Source organism: Apiospora hydei (assembly GCF_038363865.1).
Source record: "Apiospora hydei strain CBS 114990 chromosome Unknown utg000008l_segment0_segment0, whole genome shotgun sequence".
Lineage (NCBI taxonomy): Eukaryota > Fungi > Ascomycota > Sordariomycetes > Amphisphaeriales > Apiosporaceae > Apiospora > Apiospora hydei.
Genome location: NW_027117367.1, coordinates 1808804 through 1825915, shown reverse-complemented (window position 1 = coordinate 1825915; position 17112 = coordinate 1808804). Strand labels below are relative to the sequence as shown.

At 53.1% G+C, this 17112-nt stretch overlaps 5 protein-coding genes across 5 annotated transcripts; 2 read left to right on the top strand and 3 right to left on the bottom strand.

The window, feature by feature from the left end:
• Window positions 1–1428: 1428 nt before the first annotated feature.
• Window positions 1429–3830, top strand: PG997_011148 (uncharacterized protein; the record flags this gene model as incomplete). The annotated part of the gene is given in 6 exon segments (XM_066815463.1): window positions 1429–1874; window positions 1928–2058; window positions 2113–3020; window positions 3101–3219; window positions 3237–3546; window positions 3609–3830. The coding sequence occupies 6 exon segments, from the start codon at window positions 1429–1431 to the stop codon at window positions 3828–3830; spliced, it is 2136 nt and encodes a 711-aa protein (XP_066664753.1).
• Window positions 3831–7453: 3623 nt separating this feature from the next.
• On the bottom strand, window positions 7454–8836 carry PG997_011147 (uncharacterized protein; the record flags this gene model as incomplete). Its single annotated transcript, XM_066815462.1, has 1 exon — window positions 7454–8836. One exon carries the CDS (start codon window positions 8834–8836, stop codon window positions 7454–7456), a length of 1383 nt encoding a protein of 460 aa, XP_066664752.1.
• A 1654-nt stretch (window positions 8837–10490) lies between these two features.
• On the bottom strand, window positions 10491–11294 carry PG997_011146 (exosome complex component RRP40; the record flags this gene model as incomplete). Its single annotated transcript, XM_066815461.1, is given in 3 exon segments — window positions 10491–10835; window positions 10853–11029; window positions 11091–11294. 3 exon segments carry the CDS (start codon window positions 11292–11294, stop codon window positions 10491–10493), a joined length of 726 nt encoding a protein of 241 aa, XP_066664751.1.
• A 669-nt stretch (window positions 11295–11963) lies between these two features.
• On the top strand, window positions 11964–13661 carry PG997_011145 (heat shock 70 kd protein cognate 1; the record flags this gene model as incomplete). The annotated part of the gene is made up of 1 exon (XM_066815460.1): window positions 11964–13661. One exon carries the CDS (start codon window positions 11964–11966, stop codon window positions 13659–13661), a length of 1698 nt encoding a protein of 565 aa, XP_066664750.1.
• Window positions 13662–14847: 1186 nt separating this feature from the next.
• PG997_011144 (uncharacterized protein) lies at window positions 14848–16511 on the bottom strand (the record flags this gene model as incomplete). The annotated part of the gene is made up of 2 exons (XM_066815459.1): window positions 14848–16153; window positions 16207–16511. The coding sequence occupies 2 exons, from the start codon at window positions 16509–16511 to the stop codon at window positions 14848–14850; spliced, it is 1611 nt and encodes a 536-aa protein (XP_066664749.1).
• Window positions 16512–17112: the final 601 nt, after the last annotated feature.

Here is a 17112-nt window from a genome sequence, read left to right as displayed (position 1 = left end):
CCGACAACCCACTGCGCACATGCCTGCCATACCGCGTAATGAGTCACAGAGGTACAAATGTTCACTGATGTACTCGGTGCGCCTTCCCTCACAACATCAATAACAAGGGAATAAATATTGGCACCGCGCCTTCCCCAAAGACAGCTTAGAAGGCGGTAGGTGGTAAACTATGTACCTAGGTATGTACAGTACATAATCTACTTCGTTCTTTCTACTCGCTGTCTGTCATGAGAATGCGTTATCACAACGTCGGGCTGATATTGACTTGTGATGTCGCCTACACCCAAGTTGTTCCAGTAGAATGGAAAGGGGCTGCGTGCCTTCCGTGAATACAACAGGGCAGCCTGTCATCCCTTCAACAGGAACTGTCACAATTATTCCAATGCAGTCCACGTGAGGCTGTGACTTGAGATGGCATGGTCTTGCCAAACAAACACATCCTCTCCACATCACGTTGTAGACCTGCTGCCCTTGACTGTCATGCCCCGGTAAGGGGCCACACGCCTTCCTTGAATATAGTAGTACCCCGGCAGTCCTTCTCAGTAAGCCCCGTCACGATGATTCTAGCTGGAAGGTAGTAACCGCGGGGTTATAGTTCAGACGACCCCCTTAATAGAATGTCGAGGCCTTCTCAACACGAAGTCTGCTGTCCTAGATCATCTGCACACAGCAAGCACCTATATCGATAAGGAGTAACGCCCATGCGTAGTCGTGCCTTCTTGGAAGGCCCCGTCATGGTGATTCGAGTGGTGTAATCACACTTGAGACGATGCTGCCGCTGCCTTCACAAAAATTGTAGTCCCCATTCAAGTCCACTGCCTTCAACCGACAAGGGACTTTGCACCTTCCTTAAATATAGCGCTCCAGCCATCTTTGCACAGCAAGCCCAGTTAGGGTGATCTAAGCGCACCTTCCTTGACCTTCGAGTTTGGGCGCGCCTTCCTTAGTCTTCGACCCTGCGTGTGAAGCAGGCATATTTCCATCTCGCCGACATATTTTTTCCCTCGCCGACGCATTCCCTCGTCGCCGACATCTTCCCTCGTCGCCGACACATTGCCTCGTCGCCGACATATCTCTTCCTCGCCAACATATTTTGTCCTCGCCGACAGATTCCTACCTCGCCGACAGACTCCCTCGTCGCCGACATATTTTTTCCTTGCCGACAGATTCCCTCGTTGCCGACAGATTCCCACCTCGTCGACAGATTTTTCCCTCGCCGACGTATTTTCTTGTCGCCGTCAAATTTCTTGATACAATTAACACAGTTCCGGATACGATCGACACATTTCCCGATCCGCTGAATATAGTTACTGGTACGATCGACACAATTCCTGATACGATCAAGTAATACGATCGACACATTGCCTGATCGGATGGACACTCCTTAATTGACACCCCCTAATTGGCAACACCGACAAATCCCTGAAGATGGGTCGAACCACTGCCAAGCGTGAGCTCGCCCAATTGGGTCCTATCCTTAATACCAAGCGTCGCCGAGTTGATGTTGCCAGCGACAGCGCCAGCGAATCCCCTGTCGCCGAGATCCAACAGCTTACACCGTCACGATCCCTGTCACACCCCCCATCATTTCCTGAGCAAGAGTTGGCCAGCGCTATAAGTAACGCGACCGGGGCGACCAATGATGCTTCGAATATACCCGTAGAGTCCAACGATATCCACGTATGCAAGCCAGAAGCATGCGATCGACCAATCGCTTTTGCCGACAAGCGCGCACAAATTGCAGACGCGCTGCCCTTCAACAGAAACCATGAGGGTTGCTTTTACACTTCAAAAAACATATTGAAGGGTATGGTGATCGATGGTGCTGCCTCCCCGCGTGCAACAATCACCGACAGCGTTATTGTCACCACTGTGTAAGTCTAGAGGTCATAAAACCGAAGTCTAGTTTACTGACTTTTCTATATAGTGGCGGCGGGAGAGAGCTAGACGCAGCATCTGGGCAAATGCTCCGAACCAAAGACCAAGACCAGGGCTGCCGGAAGTATGGACGGGTGATGGATGCCTTCGAGAAGAGGCTGCCGGTCTCCGTTGTGATAGGTAAGACCACTGCGTGAAGGAAGCCATGATCGGCGAACTGACAGTGTGTAATAGGCTCAAAGAACCCGAGCTATCCGGTGAAACCTCCACGCTCTTTCTGTTTCATGGGTTTCTTCCTGGTCACATACGTATGGGCCGAGAAAACTGTTGCAGTCGATGGCAGTCTAGTGTCTGAGTACATGGCACGACTGGAGAAAATCGACCCACACGCCAAATCATGGTGGATGCCGGCCGGTCACGATACGGAGCCAGTCCCCGTCGGCGAGTTCCAGTGTGATGGGAACTCCTGTGATTCCTGCGGTAAATACAGCAAGACTGTATACACGGAAGGATGGACATGCCTGTCAATGTCCTGCCCGGAACATTTCGGATTCGAAAGGCCCTTAAATCCGGATGGGCTTGTTTATAATGAAGCGTTCCTTCTCGAACGCCATGATAACCGGGACATCCTTCCACTTCCTCCGGTCATACCCACCCTACCAGTGGCAAACGAGACAAGCTGCGGTACCGAATCAGAGTTCAAGAAGGGTATTGTATGTCCGCAATGTGGCCTTTGCAGCCGGCGGGTGTATTGGTGGGGATGGGCGTGCGAGAACGAGAGCGCGGGATGCGGTTTCACACACATGGTCCCGTTCACCAATTACCCACTGTCAAGCGTGAAAGATGAGTGCACAGTCATGAATACTCGGCGCCAGCTGGAACACATTGATGCGTCAATCGAACACAGAACAACTTCCAGTGGAGGATATAGCATCGAGATGTACGGCTTTCCGAACTCCGAGGGCCTGGTTGGCGGAGCAGTTGCCGTCTTCCGTGCAACTCCGGAGACGTGCGGCATGCCAAACGGCCCTGATGAATTGTATCTGAATATGCAGAATGAGGACCTCAGGCTTCGGCGAAACCCGGCGCGAGCTAAAGGCAGTCGGCGAGAAGAGTTGACCTCCCATTTCGCCTTTAATTATGTGAGTATCTTTCGTCCCCCTTTCTTGGCTACTTGCAAGATTCCATACAATGCATATGGTGGGCTAACAAAAAGGTTCAGGGTGCATTCTACAAGTTCGGTGTCTTCGTAAATTCGGTCGGATTCAAAGACGCGCCCGCTCCTATCCTTGCGGGCTTGGCTCAACTGGATTGGGCTCAATCTCTTGGAATCACTCACTTGTCCGAGTTCATCCAAGGATTGTCGACCGGCCACTCGGAAAGTCGATGAGCCTGAAATCCAAGAAGTTCAACGAGCTTCTGGCCCTCGGCTATTTCGAGGAGTCGACTATTAGTTACCATGACGACGGGGAGAAGGAACTCGGTCCCACCGTTGCTACACTGTCACTCGGATCCCCAGCTGTGATGCGCTTCCGCCCAAAGCGGAAGACGCAACTTGGCCAAGAGGGTAGGAGTAAAAGGGGCGACAAACCAAGCGTCATCTCCTTTGTCTTGAGACATGGAGATATCGTTATTATGCATGGAACCGATATTCAGAGGGATTACGAGGTAAGCATTGAATGTGTGATGTTGGGTTTGTTTTCTCATCCATTATGCTAACGGTAGAACAGCACGCTGTTACTCCATGTGGCAAGCTCCGCTTCGCCCTGACTGCACGCTTCGTCCGCCCAGAATCGATCGAAAGCCATGAAGAACGACAGAGAGCCGTCGAAAACGGCCAAGTACCCGAGGGTATTGCGAGTATGGCATACAAGGGTTACGAAGAAGCCGCAGCCGATGCCTTGCATACTCCGGTAGAGCAACAGGCACTCCACAACCTTCCCCATGACTAAGCAGTATGCTTTTCCACTGTACCACCACTTATGCCTCTATTATGCGATTCTTTTATTCCTTCTTGCACTCTATTCTGTACCCAAGTCATAGTATCCTATGGCAGGCGGACGCAAGGCGAACGGCCGTACCTCAATCGCGTTCAGCGTCCGTTCAACTATATTTCCTCACCCGCTTAAACGCGGTATCCCCGGGACGTAAGACGTGGGAGAGAAAGTATTTGCAGCGATGAGTTACATTGACCGGATTACATGTATTGGCTAGGAACAACTCGTGGCTCTATTTGCGAATCTGTTCAGGGTTTGTCTGCAGAAGACACCCGTATGCTGCGTTGTCTTTACTCATTTACAGCTAGTTTAAGCAATGAATCTGCTTTGTGTTCCATACATATACCTGTTGCTCTAAGTGATTTAACAGTCCAATCCGAAGAGTCGATATTGTGCCCCCCTTTGCGGTCTGCAAATACGCATGGCCTATGTGTGAGGGAATAGTTTGGGTCCTAAGACTGCATGACATAAATGCAATGCAGCGGCGGTGTGTCTCTCATCCTCAACACCGAGACGGTGGAAGCCCATGGCAGTGCATGTTGATTTCAGCTTACAGGGCTTCAGATGGTGTCCAAGAAGCTGGCTTCCCAAAGTTCCAAGCCAAATATGCACTCACTTCCCATCGTGCTCCGGTCATATCTATCTGAAGCGGATACATAGGCAACTGCCTTGCGACGTACCAATCGGAGACAGCTCAGGCTGACGAGACAGGTCATGCGTCTTGTATGTATGCTAATTCTATAAACTAGGCAGAACCCGTCCTTCTTCAGCCCTGGGGTATCATGCATTATAGTGCTCGTTATATTCGGGTACGTATATTCACGGAGAATATTTCGAGTTGTGGTCCCAGCCTGAACAAAGCGCAATCAACGGGGTTGCGGTCGCGAAGCCTTGGCAGTGTTCTTCTACTTTTCCCTCCTTTCTCACCCTCTCACCCTCCCTCTTCCTCTAAGAGGGGCCCAATAGATTCGCGATCTAGAAACGGCAATCCAGATGCAGATGGCCGAAGATGAAGGAGGTGCCCGCTGACAGAAGCGAGGGTACACACTGGGGAAAATTGCGGCCTATCATTCTACACGAAGATGTCGGATTCGTTAAGCCGGGTACGTTAGCCGACATGAGATAGTCATACCGTTCTTGGCGTGCATTCGATGACCAAGGGTCATCTGCACTTGCGTGTGTGTTGCAGATCGTGGCGCCGTAGCAGCCTGGACCTGGTCCAATGATGTGTTTTTGTGCTTTTCTCGTCATTGTTCTTGAACGGATAACCCAGTTCTCAAACTTACCTGCATATCAACGCAATCAACCTCGCCCATGATCTTCCGTCCTCATGCCCTGCCCAAGCTGTGATGTTTTCCCTCCGCCCTATGCCTTCCGTCTGGCCCTCACGGCATCATATGGGTCTCTACGGCGGCTCGAGAATCTCTCCCCCACGTATCGGAACGAAGATTCTACTGGGTTACTACTGCCCATGGAAGAGGCAGTAGCGCAGCAAAGCCATAGAGAAGGAGATGCTGGCGTCTGCAAGCGCCGTACAAGGGGAAAGACCATGACGAAGAAGCAGAAGCAGATGCGCATGACGTGGGGAGTTATCTGTCGAGGTAGATATGGCTTCGGAGGCTTGAGAGAATGACGAGGCGGCGGGAGCAAACAGGCAGCACCGGGCAGATCCATGGTTCCTAGCCGTCTATTGTATGGGATGTGTGAACGTGGTTTGATCGGCTGCGTGAGACTACATCTAGGAGAAGCGTCTGCCCTGTTGGAATGATTGGATTCATCTGGAAGGTGGTTGTGGCGCTGCGAGACGGTGGTGAGAATCAACTATCATCATCCACAGACACAAGGGGGTGGAGGCAGGAAGGGGGAGGGGGAGGAACTCAACACTATGATTCTCAATTTACCCATCACCAGCTACCTCACTGTTAGCCAGTCATGATCCCATTTTTGGACATTGCTTGATTTAGGGTGAGGTTCGTCTGGCACCGCTCATGTCACCGGCATGATGAGTAATGGGTGTCGGGGCCGGGTCCGGGGCAGAGGGTGCGTTGCGGCGATGGCAACCCACGATGGTAATCAAACTACCAGCAGCAAACCTGGAGTTGGCAGCAGAATACGATTGAATGGAACCAGTGGGCAACCTGTTAGGCACCTGTTACCGGATTTACAGGTACATTGATAGCAGAAGACCCCCGGTGTCAGCCAGGCACCTAAGTCACAATCAGCTGCACCGCCCAAGGCACCACCCAAGCCACCTACCTAGCTACGAGGCCATATAGGTACCAATAACTCGCAAAGCTTTCACCACCAGCAGTACCAGCAGTACCAGCAGGTTGCTGGTGGAACACTCAATTCAATCTGGTTCGGTTGGTGCACTTGGTACATTGCAGAATGTGGTCAACGATTACCGGAGGTCTCGGGTTCGAGTAGCCCTTGAGACCAATGGGCCATTCTGGTATCGAGGGTATTAAACCATAAGGTCAGAAACCTCCCGTTTCTGGCCTCTGAGGGATATTTCTTTTCTTTCTTTTTTATCCTTCCCTTCGTTCGCCCCCTTCCTCTTCTAATTTATTGGCAGGTTCCCCTTGCCTCGGTTTCTAGATCCAAGAGACATCAATACATAAATAACATGTCTGACACCTTCGCAGCGCCCATGCACTCGTTGGTCTGGTAGCACACGCATTTTTATCTTTGGGCAATCCCACCCTGAGGAAACATGGAATCATGAAGAAGCCTGCCTACGTTACATATTTTATGTTCTTGCGAAGTGTTATCGTGTACTAGTACAAGAGGTGATCCGATCGTGCTTTGTCGAAGCAGCAGGGCTAGTCACTGTGGGCAATCAAGGAGACACACGACGAAAAAAGAAGAGAAAAGCATGGAGGGTTGGAAAAGTCAGAGTGCTTGGTTCCCATGTCCACGTCAATTCGAAAAGTTGTGATAGACAGTTCCAGAAAAATAGCTAGCAACTCCTTGTCTTGCTCCTCAGAGGCTGCCCGCCCCTTGTTACCAGTGAACGAGGCTCCAGCAGTCATCTTTGGCCAGCAGTCAGCAACAGACGCCTGAATCGCTCCCTGTCTGCGAAGTGCCACTTCCAAATCCTCCGAACGTTTCCTAGAATCTACTCATATTACTCAGGGATGAATGCCTTGTTGGGTGGTGCCTGTGTGACATCCACTGCTCACTAAAATGCCAATACAGTATGTCACATCATGACTTTCTTCCCACTCATGTGATTCCTGTCCTGTCGTTGGTGACATTTACTATTCTCGGGGCTTTCGATACGTAGGGAGTTACTACTAGGAGCATCGCATTATCGCTACTTTCTAATGCTATCATACGTCTTGGTAACGCCATTTCAGTAACCGATTACTGCCAGCTATCATGTCGTTGGCTATCCCTTTTTGTCACGCGTAAAAGCAGAAGACCATGTAGTGGCCTGATCCCGTCACCACAGCCAAGGAACAATTTGAAGAGCATCAGGCCTCCATAATAGTATCACTAATTATAAAATTTCATCGCTGTCCTCCATTGCATTCGGAAGAGGCCCTTGCTGTTAGCTGCCACCAATCGATAGGATCCTATCCCTGTATCACAGGCATTCGTTGACGGAGGGTGTCCTGTCCGACGACACCAGGTGTGCGTGTGTATGCCACTGGTACGTTTCCGCTGGCGCTGGTAAAGGAGATCGGGAACGGGGCCACTCTCATGGTCGACTGGCCGCGAGACTTCAAGATGCTCTCCTTTAGGTCCTCCAGCTCGCGTTGGGCCAAACGGGGGACGACGGGCGCGCCAACTTTTCCTTCAAAGAGGCCGGCAGTGGATTTCTTGAGCATCTTCCAGTGCGCGTGGACTTTGTTCGCAGAGCTGTGGCTCGCGGCACTCGTGCCGGCAATCGTCGGGAAGAGCGTCTCGTCGGCTACGTACGGTATCTCGGAATTGGCCCATCCGGCGCGGTATTCGTCATTGCTGGACGACTGGAAGCGGGGGTTCAACCGGCCCCAGCAGTTGATCCAGCCTGGCGACCTCGGTTTCAGACACTTGCCGAAGTTCTGCCATACATCCAGCACCAGCTCGACACCGCCGTCATCCTCGTGGACGTGGTACGTGAATTCATACTCGGTAGGGCAGTCTTCGCAGCGTTTGATCTGGCGGGGCAGGCGGGCCGGGGCGGGGGCATCAGGCACGGAGCTGGCAGCTATGACGTAACAGAAACCGCTCCGGATGGGCCCGATGAAGTTGGCGATCATCTCGTTGGTGTAGGGGTTATGGTGGGAGCAGATCTTGAAGTCCCCGGCGATGCCTCCCAGGCCGTACCGAACCAGCACGTCGGATCCGGACAGGTGCAAGGGCACCCAGAGGCGCTGGACGCGATGGACTAGCAGGCACCCGCTGGCGTTAATAACGGCCTCGGTGTCCAGCTTGGTGTAGCTGTTGAAGCACTTGAAGACAGCCCGCGAGGCATTGTGCAGCTTGGTGTAGGCGTCTGCGTAGGACCAATCGGTGGAGATGCAGAACTCGGAGAGAGGGATCCCAAAGCCCGGGCCCAACCGATGGTTTCTCATGAGGGCGTGGACGTCGCGGAAGCCGAAGCCCCATTCCTGGACGCCCCAGCGCGGAAAGGTCACCTCTTTGGCGTCGCATTCGGTGCCTGTGCCCTTCTTTCCGGGGACGGGCCGCCACAGCGACTGCGTCTTGGGCTGGGTGCGCCGGTGGAAGATGCGGCAGTAGTAGCAGAGCTCGTGATCGGGCAGCGTGGCCTCGAGCTCCTCGAGGAACTTCCATCGCTCCTCGTCGTCCGTGCTGGCGCGGTAGACCGTGCCCTTGCCGGGCTCCTCGTGCGTGCTGCACAGGACAAGCTCCCAGGTCTTCTTGAGGCGCATGCAACCGTAGAGGTATTTGCAGGAGAGTCCCAGCCGGACACGCTGGTACAGCGAAAGGTGCTCGCAGATGGCCGAGACCATCTCGGGGGCAACAATTCGATGCTTGCCATTTTTGCCATACAAATAATTAGCGGGTCATGGCATTCGGCGCGCCGATTCCCTTGCTTTTTTTTTCTTTTGCCGGGGCAGTGTGGGTGACGGATGTTTGTTTGTTGTTGGTGTTGATGAGATGAGGTGGTGAGGTGGTGAGGTCGGATGGACCACCAAAACCGCTAACTGCTACTCCCTTCTGGGCACGCGAAAGAGTGTACGGTCAATTGAATGCACCCCCAAAGAGCGCTGCATTCGATTGAACACACGGCCATTCGGGTTTGGGAGCCTTGCAGAAAACCAATATGAGTTTTGGGGGTGGTTGACTGGACTGGCCCGACAATAGTCACACATCCCACTCACCTGCAAGCTTCGTTGGATACTTTTTGTCTGGGTTATTACACTAGCACCCAACTGCCCGACTGTAAGTGCATACTCACTTGCAGGAAGCACCCCACGCTCCAGATAAACAGCAACCCCAGTCCAGCAGCCTGCTGTTTTACTTCCTTTTACTAGGTATGGAGGACAGCGACTACATGGCCCTATTCGATACTGGATTCGAAATCATATTTGCAGAGATACCCAAGTCGCCTGCGATCGTGTAGCTATCCCCGCTGCCAGCTATCCATCTATCTCTGTCAGACATGTCGTCCGTCCCCATCGCCGATGAGTCAAGTCGCCAGCCACTATACTACACCAAATCTACGTGAAATTCCATCTTTGGGTTTGCTTAGCTATATGTACCTTATGCAGTACTACTTACTACCTGCAGATTGCGATCAGCTTCCGACCTGTTCATGCCCAAAGCTGGCTTTTCCCACTTCGGGGTGTAAACGGGGTAGTCTCGGTCTGTGTATAGGTCTCGACAGGAGCGGCCGTTTAAACCCCGCTCACCCGCATACCATACCAAGTCCAAACACATGTTTGTTTATGTTTGCTTGGGGTAGACGAAAAGTAGGTCGGTTCACCAAGAGTCAGCTACATGTACCAATAATCAGATGTCAAAAGGCTTATCGTGCACTGAATCCCCCAAAACCGGGTGACGTCATGGTTGAATGATCTGCTAAGGTTCCATTCTGCGTCGTAGCACGAGAAGATCCTACGTGAGTGTACAACTAATTGACTTTTGATTACTAGGGGAATATGCTTGAGGTCGTGCTCTATCTGCACTAGTCGTATGCAGTTCCTCTGCTCGTACATCCTTCCCGGCGCTACACGTTGGCAAATCCCTGTTTGACTTCATGTGATGCTTCCCGAGGTGCGAAGGCGGCCATCACCAGCACCGCAACCACATGCAAGGACAAACGGTGATGGATATCGAGGCCCAGAGCCAGCTGTCTTTGCCTTTGTCGCAAGACTTGATTCGATAGAGGATATGGAATCCATCGCGGAATGAATCCACCCTAGGTGAAGGTATGTAGCGACTCCGCTGTCCCAGTCTACCATGCTCGAAATCCAAGTCTTTCCGGCACCAAAGCATGGCGGTTGAACAGCCGTGGCAGGGTGCTGTATCTCAGCACGTGTCCTCCAGGCCCTTGGACCTAGACAAATGCAAGCTCTAGGCCAAAGGATGCGTCTCCACATGACTGGCAGCTTCCCGGGAACTCCTCGTCGCCAATGGATGGCAAATAATGCCTCGTGATACTCATGCCATCTCCTTAACAAGTCTGCGGACCAGCTTCTTCTGCTGCTCCACGGTAAGGCTCTTCTCATCTGTTTCTGTGACGGCCCGTCCAACCACGAGGACCGTCTTGATGTCCTTGCTGTTCACCCACATCTTGCCATTCCTGCCAACCGCGGTCTCGAAAGCAAGACCGGCCGCTCCGAGCTCATCCAACACGACGACCTTGCCCTCCTCGGCAGATTTGCGCATAAGGAGTCTTCGCGCCATCCCCAAAGAGATGCTGTAGAGCATGCCTTCCGACAGGGGCCCAGGCCCTCGGCCTTTCCTGTGCTTGGCGACACGCACTCCAGCTCGGGGTCCATGTGTCTGTTTGCGAGACTTACTCGGGCGTACACCAGGTCTCCGGAGTGTAATTGGGGCCGGTTCTTCTTGGAGGCCATTTCAAAGGCCAGCTGGGGCAGCGTGGCATTTGAGGTGTAATCCGAGAGAGTGACATAGAAGAAATCAGCTGCGCCGTGGTGGATGGTTCCAATGACTAGATCGCCAACAGCTGGGATGTACTTGGGGCTTTTGTTAGTACCATATAGCCTCTCAAAGTAAGGAGAGGACTAAAGAACGTACTCGTCCGCCATTAGATTCCACCCATATCAGGTTCTTCCTCCGATCTGTGACGAGCTGGCCGGCAGTTGTGGGGAATAGATCACTCGGGGGCACATGCCTGAGGCCCGGACCGAGCCTGAGAGGATGTTTCGGGTGAGATGGTATCAAGGCTGGGTTAATCTCATCGCCGGGAAGGACGTAGACCTTGTCTGCTTGCGTCGCCATCCTCGGCAGCCGAAAAGACAAGAGAACTGTGCTCTTGTAGAATCTAGCTGTTTGGTTGGCTCTTGTGGCTTACTGATTCCCAAAACAGCAAATATGATGTATCCAGACTCGCTTGCTTTCACTGAAAAATAATATGGTCGAGCGTTGGTGTGGCTTGACACCATGGCATGGGTGGATTATGTCTTGGAGGGGCTGTTGTGGCTGGTGGATTCGTTAGCCAGGGACGGGTCAGTGGGGTAATCCAGGCAAAGCACTTGCATAACTCCTGTGCAGATAAGTACCGCACCTAGGTACGGTTGAATAATGCACAACTACAACGGTTGTAGATATCAGCAATGCCACTGGAATAGAGATGTGCAGTTGGGAAAGCAATCGCTCTGGTGGTAAATCCGTTACCTTGTTAGACAGCACGAATCCGCCAGGATAATAATGCAAGGCAACAGGGCAGTTGGGGAAGAAAAGCTGTTTATGCATGGATTGCATAATGGCAATTCTAGTGGGGGAATTTGACAATTGACTTCCAATTTTTAGCGGGACCTTTGCTCCTCGTAGTGGCTCTTACATGTGTGTAAAGAATTTCTTCAAGAGTTGAATATATACTAGACGCTGCAAACCAGTCGTCACCCTCACCCAACCACCCTTTCCCTCACGACAACCGATACTCTGAAAATGGCTGCCAATGGGGAGCGAAAGACCGTTGCGCCGGACCAACGGTGCGCCATCGGCCTGACCTTTGGCAACTCGTACAGCTCCATCGCCTGCACTATCGACGATAGCGCTGTGGTGATTGCCAACGAGGATGGTGACCGTCAGATTCCCACCGTTCTCTCCTACGTCGACGGCGAGGAGTACGTCGGAAACCAGGCCAAGGCTTTCTTGGTCCGAAACGCCAACAACACCCTCGTGTCTTTCCGTGATTTCCTCGGCCAGGACTTCAAGTCGATCGATCCCACCCACTGCCACGCCGCTGCGCACCCCCAGGATGCCAGTGACAGTGTCGCTTTCTCCGTCCAAGATAAGGCCGAGGGCGACGCCTCCACACTCTCCGTCTCCGAGGTTGCCACACGATACATCCGCCGCCTTGTGCAATCTGCTTCCGACTACCTTGGCAAGCAGGTCACCTCTGCTGTCCTGACCATACCGACCAACTTCACCGACAAGCAATGCGAGGCCCTCATCCAGGCTGCCAACAATGCCGACCTCGAGGTCCTGCAGCTGATCAAGGAGCCCGTCGCTGATGTCTTGGCCTACGATGCGCGCCCCGAGGCCATCCTCGAGGACAAGAACATCGTTGTGGCTGATCTCGGTGGCAGCCGATCTGATGTTGCCGTGGTTGCTTCAAGAGGTGGAATGTACACCATCCTTGCCACCGCCCACGACTACGAGTTCGCTGGTGTTCACCTGGACAAGGTCCTTATGGACCATTTCGCCAAGGAGTTCATGAAGAAGAACAAGGACGTCGACCCACGGGAAAACGCCCGCAGCTTGGCCAAGCTCAAGGCCGAGTCGGAGTCCGCCAAGAAGGCTCTCAGCATCGGAACCAACGCCTCTTTCAGCGTCGAGAGTCTTGCTGAGGGTATCGACTTCCAGACCACCATCAACCGTTTACGCTACGAGACCGTTGCCCGCAACGTGCTCGGTGGCATTAACAGGCTGATCGAGGGTGTTGTCAAGAGCGCCGGTCTGGATGTTCTCGATATCGACGAGGTCATCCTGTCCGGTGGTACCTCGCACACCCCCAAGATTGCTGCCAACATGCGCAACATCTTCCCTGAAAGCACCCAGATCCAAGCTCCTTCCACCAACCCTTCGGCTATCAACCCCTCCGAGCTCCAGGCCCGTGGTGCTGCTCTGCAGGCCTCGCTCATCCAGGAGTACGAGACCGAGGATGTTGACCAGTCCACCCACCCTGCCGTCACCACCGTGGCTCACATCACCAACGCTATTGGTATTGTCTCAGTAGGCCACGACGGTGAGGGCTTCTCCCTATCATCGCCCCCTGAGACTGCCGTCCCTGCGCGCCGAACAATCCACATCAACGGCCCCAAGGAGGGCGGAGATGTTCTCATCAAGGTTATCGAGGGTAACACTCACATCAAGGTCACCAAGCCTGAACCAAAGCCCGAGAAGAAGGATGAGGAGAAGGACGAGGAGGACAGCGATTTCAGCGACGAGGAGGAAGAGGAGGACAAGCGCGAGAAGGTCTGGAAGTCTGGCGAGACCCTCGCCGAGGCTGCCGTCCGCGGCCTCAAGAAGGGCAGCAAGGTCGAGGTGACCGTAAACGTTGCCGCTGACCTCGGCGTTACAATCACCGCACGCGAAGTCGGTGGAAAGGGAGGCGTCAGGGGTAACATTGCCGCCCCATAGATTACATCACGATGATCATGAGTCCAAGGTAGACACAGATAAACGGGGGTAGTGGCGCATTTGGGGGTCTGATAGAATAACCAAAAGAACGAATGCTTTCCCATAACAAGTTCCACCTTATGCACTTGCCCGTGACTCCGTCTTCCATCTCGCTAATTATTCCGTCGCCTGCTAGACATCCGCTGTTAGGCAGCGTGTCCTGTGCCATCGATCCCGTTAATTCGATCGCCCTCCCAGAGGCCCTGGCCTTGGGTGGGATGCCATCCTCCGAATGATTCTCAGAGACCATCAAGGACCGAAAATAATGATCGAGGGCAGGCGTTGCGACCTTAAAGCTGCCGCAAGTTGAGGTTTTGCCTCCAACACAAACTGTCGACCGTAGGGATTGTACATCCCTGTTGGAATGTCTGCTGTTAGAAACTTCGTGTACATTGGAAGTAAAGCTACATAGTCAGCTGACAGGACAAGCATGCGGACGGGGGAGCACCCCGAGCATGCAGAACAAATCAACATTGAGCCTATCCTGCCTTTGTAACAATATTGGGAAAGGGGCTGGCCGCACATATTTCCTCTGATCCGCACGGCTGCAAGAATTTAAGAGCAGTAAAAACCATGTAGTGTTTGATAACAAACTCTTTGAAGAAGAGAAAGCTCATCTCTATTGGGGACCGCATATATGAATACGCGGTTGCACTTCTCTATATGCTATTCATACTGGCCAAAGACATATTACCAAATCTAGCGCTTTAGAAATGCAAGGAGAAAAAAACAGTCAAAATTTTGGCCAAGTGTTGCTCGCTAAATTCCATGTCTGTCGTTATCGCTCAACAGAGGATCATGGTAATGTGTAATAGAAAGGAATTCTTCCTCCCAGGATGAATGAGAATGAAAGGCAAGCCTGCCGTCAAAATGATATCGCAGAAGAAGCCAACAACGCCTCCTTATCACCAAATATACCTCTCAAGTCTTTTTCCCCTGGCGCCTGTAACTCCAACACAGCCCCTTCCCCTGATTTCCTCGGCTCTCATGAAAAAGAGACACTGCTGTGCGTTCTTCCATATTAGACCCCCTCATTACCCCCTGATTTGTACTCGAAACGAAACGTAGAATATACATGGTAAGCGTTGATGGTGTTCATATCATTGAATATGAAGAAGCGCTTCGAATGTTACTTGAACCATAGCTCTTAAGCGACCGAAGCGCCCGGTAATGCCCAGGACACCAGGTCTGATCTGATTTCGAACTCGTCCACCTCCCTCGGCCTACGGAAGCCCTCACGCCCGCGATCCTGCTGATTCCCACGAGAGTCGCGCTCTGTGCTGATGCTACCTAGTGTAGGCGCAAGACTGGTCAGACTCTCACGTCGACCGTGGCTAGCATTGTTGCTGTTGGTTTCCTCGATGAGCACCGCGGGGCCCAGCACCCCGTTGCCGCTGTTCACGGCGGCGTCGAGGCTGAAGGGCGCATTGTGGCCACTTTCTCGGCTATGCTGCCGCCGATGGCTGCTGTGTCCGGTAGCAGGACGGTGGCGCGATACCGAACGCCCTTTATGAGAGCGCGAGGAGTGGGTGCTACCGGAGGGCCTAAGGTTGTTATTGTTGTTGCTATTGCCAATATTAATGTCGTTCTCCGTGGTGCCGGTTAGAGGAGGCGAGCCAATCACGGTCGAAAGCCCGCTCTTCTCGCTCGCGCCGCTGTGGTGACGGTGGTGCATGTATTTGCGTAATCTCCTAAGATCGCTCGGTCTCAGTGTCCCGTGGTGGACTTCCTCGCTGCCGCTACTACGGCTGCTGCTTGCGTCGTCGGGGATTCTGCTTTTGCTTCTCGAATTCGTTTCTCGACTTCGATGAGGGGATGCTGGATTCTTCCATCCGTCTCCGCCACCAAAGATGTCCTCTACGCATTCATCGGCCGGCAGCTCGCCCGGTTGGCATGCCCAAGAAGCAGCAAGGGCGCGTCGGTACATGTCTTGCAGCTCGCTGGTATCCCGCGCCTTAAGTGAACTTGATGGGTTTTGCGTTGTAGTCTTGCTCTGGGACGGATCGTCACGAGCAGCATCCACGGTAGACTCGCCCGAAGCCATTATCCCAGCAATACCCCCAAACATAGGTGCTGTCTTGAGCGCGGGCGCCACGTAGTTCCGATCTCCGTCGAGCTGTACCATAAGAATGCCGATTTTCAATGTGCTGTTGATCTTGCTGTCCTGCATCAGATAGCGGCGCACGATACCCTCTTCGGCGACGTCTTCCTCCACTATTGGGCCCTCGGATGAGCTCGTGGTAGCTGCCCCTTGGGACATGGTACTCTTGGGACTGCCAGGCGGTCCTGAACCATGTCCGCTTCCCGGCCTGCCATTCAAGGCCGGACCAAGGATCTTCTCGCGCGCATTCTCCAAGCTGGAGCGAGCCCTAGCTCTGCCACCCCCAGGTGTCCCTCCTGGTGCTGATGATATGCTTCGTCGTGGGAAATTCTCGCTTTCCTCCACATATTCGCTAAGATTCAGCTTGACAGTGCCAAGTACGATCCTCTCCTCCTCATCCCGGACCCCGAGGGGAACTCTTGGGCGACCTCGAACTCAATTGGGCATTCTGTCAGGATGTTGTTTCGGTCAATCGTAATCCGAAGGGGCACGACCTTGGAGTAGTTGTAGGAGACGCGATGATTGACGCTATCGATGGGACATTTGCTCGTTCGGCTTCGGTGGTCGCTGTGCATGGAATGGGGGAGGGACCATTTGATCTGGGAGGTGCCGCTGACGAGCGGGACATTGTTGAGGTCGTAAATGGTCAGGTGTAGCTCGAACTTGGGCTTGCGCGCCTTGTTCACTAAGATGGGCAGAAGCGAAGGCATGGTCAGCTTGATTCTCGAGGGCGGCGCATCGCCTCGAGCAACGGAAGAGCAGACGTTGATGCTAATGGTATATGAGACAGCGGGTGGGTCTGTCGCATTCTTGAAAGAGCTGCCCAGACACAAGGAGTGACAGCATTCAAGTGACAGAAGGGATCAAACAAAGAAGCGAGATACATGTATCCATATGCCTGTAACACACAACATATATACAGGTGGTTGTAACAACGAAAGGAAGCCCAGCCGCAGTGCTTCCGGGAACTTCGGGGGATTTCCCAGAGGAATGCCGCTGCGCTGATAAGACCGCGAAACGTATGCAGCTACAGACTCCGGGCTGGGGTCCCCCAGGGAGAAAAGGAAACCCAAAATGGGTGACGGACGGGCAGGCAGGCAGGCAGGCAAGGCTAAAGTAACGCAAGAAGAAAAGCGAGAGCTGGGGGAGAGGGGTGTGTCTGTGTGTGTGTATGTGTGTATGTGTGCTTACTCAAGGACGCCATAATGTTATAACCGCATTCACCCCAATGGCTGGCGGCTCGAGTTCACCCGTCTTCGCTTCCGTGGGGTGGGAAGGGTAGAGCCGTTATCACCGAATGATGCACAGGGG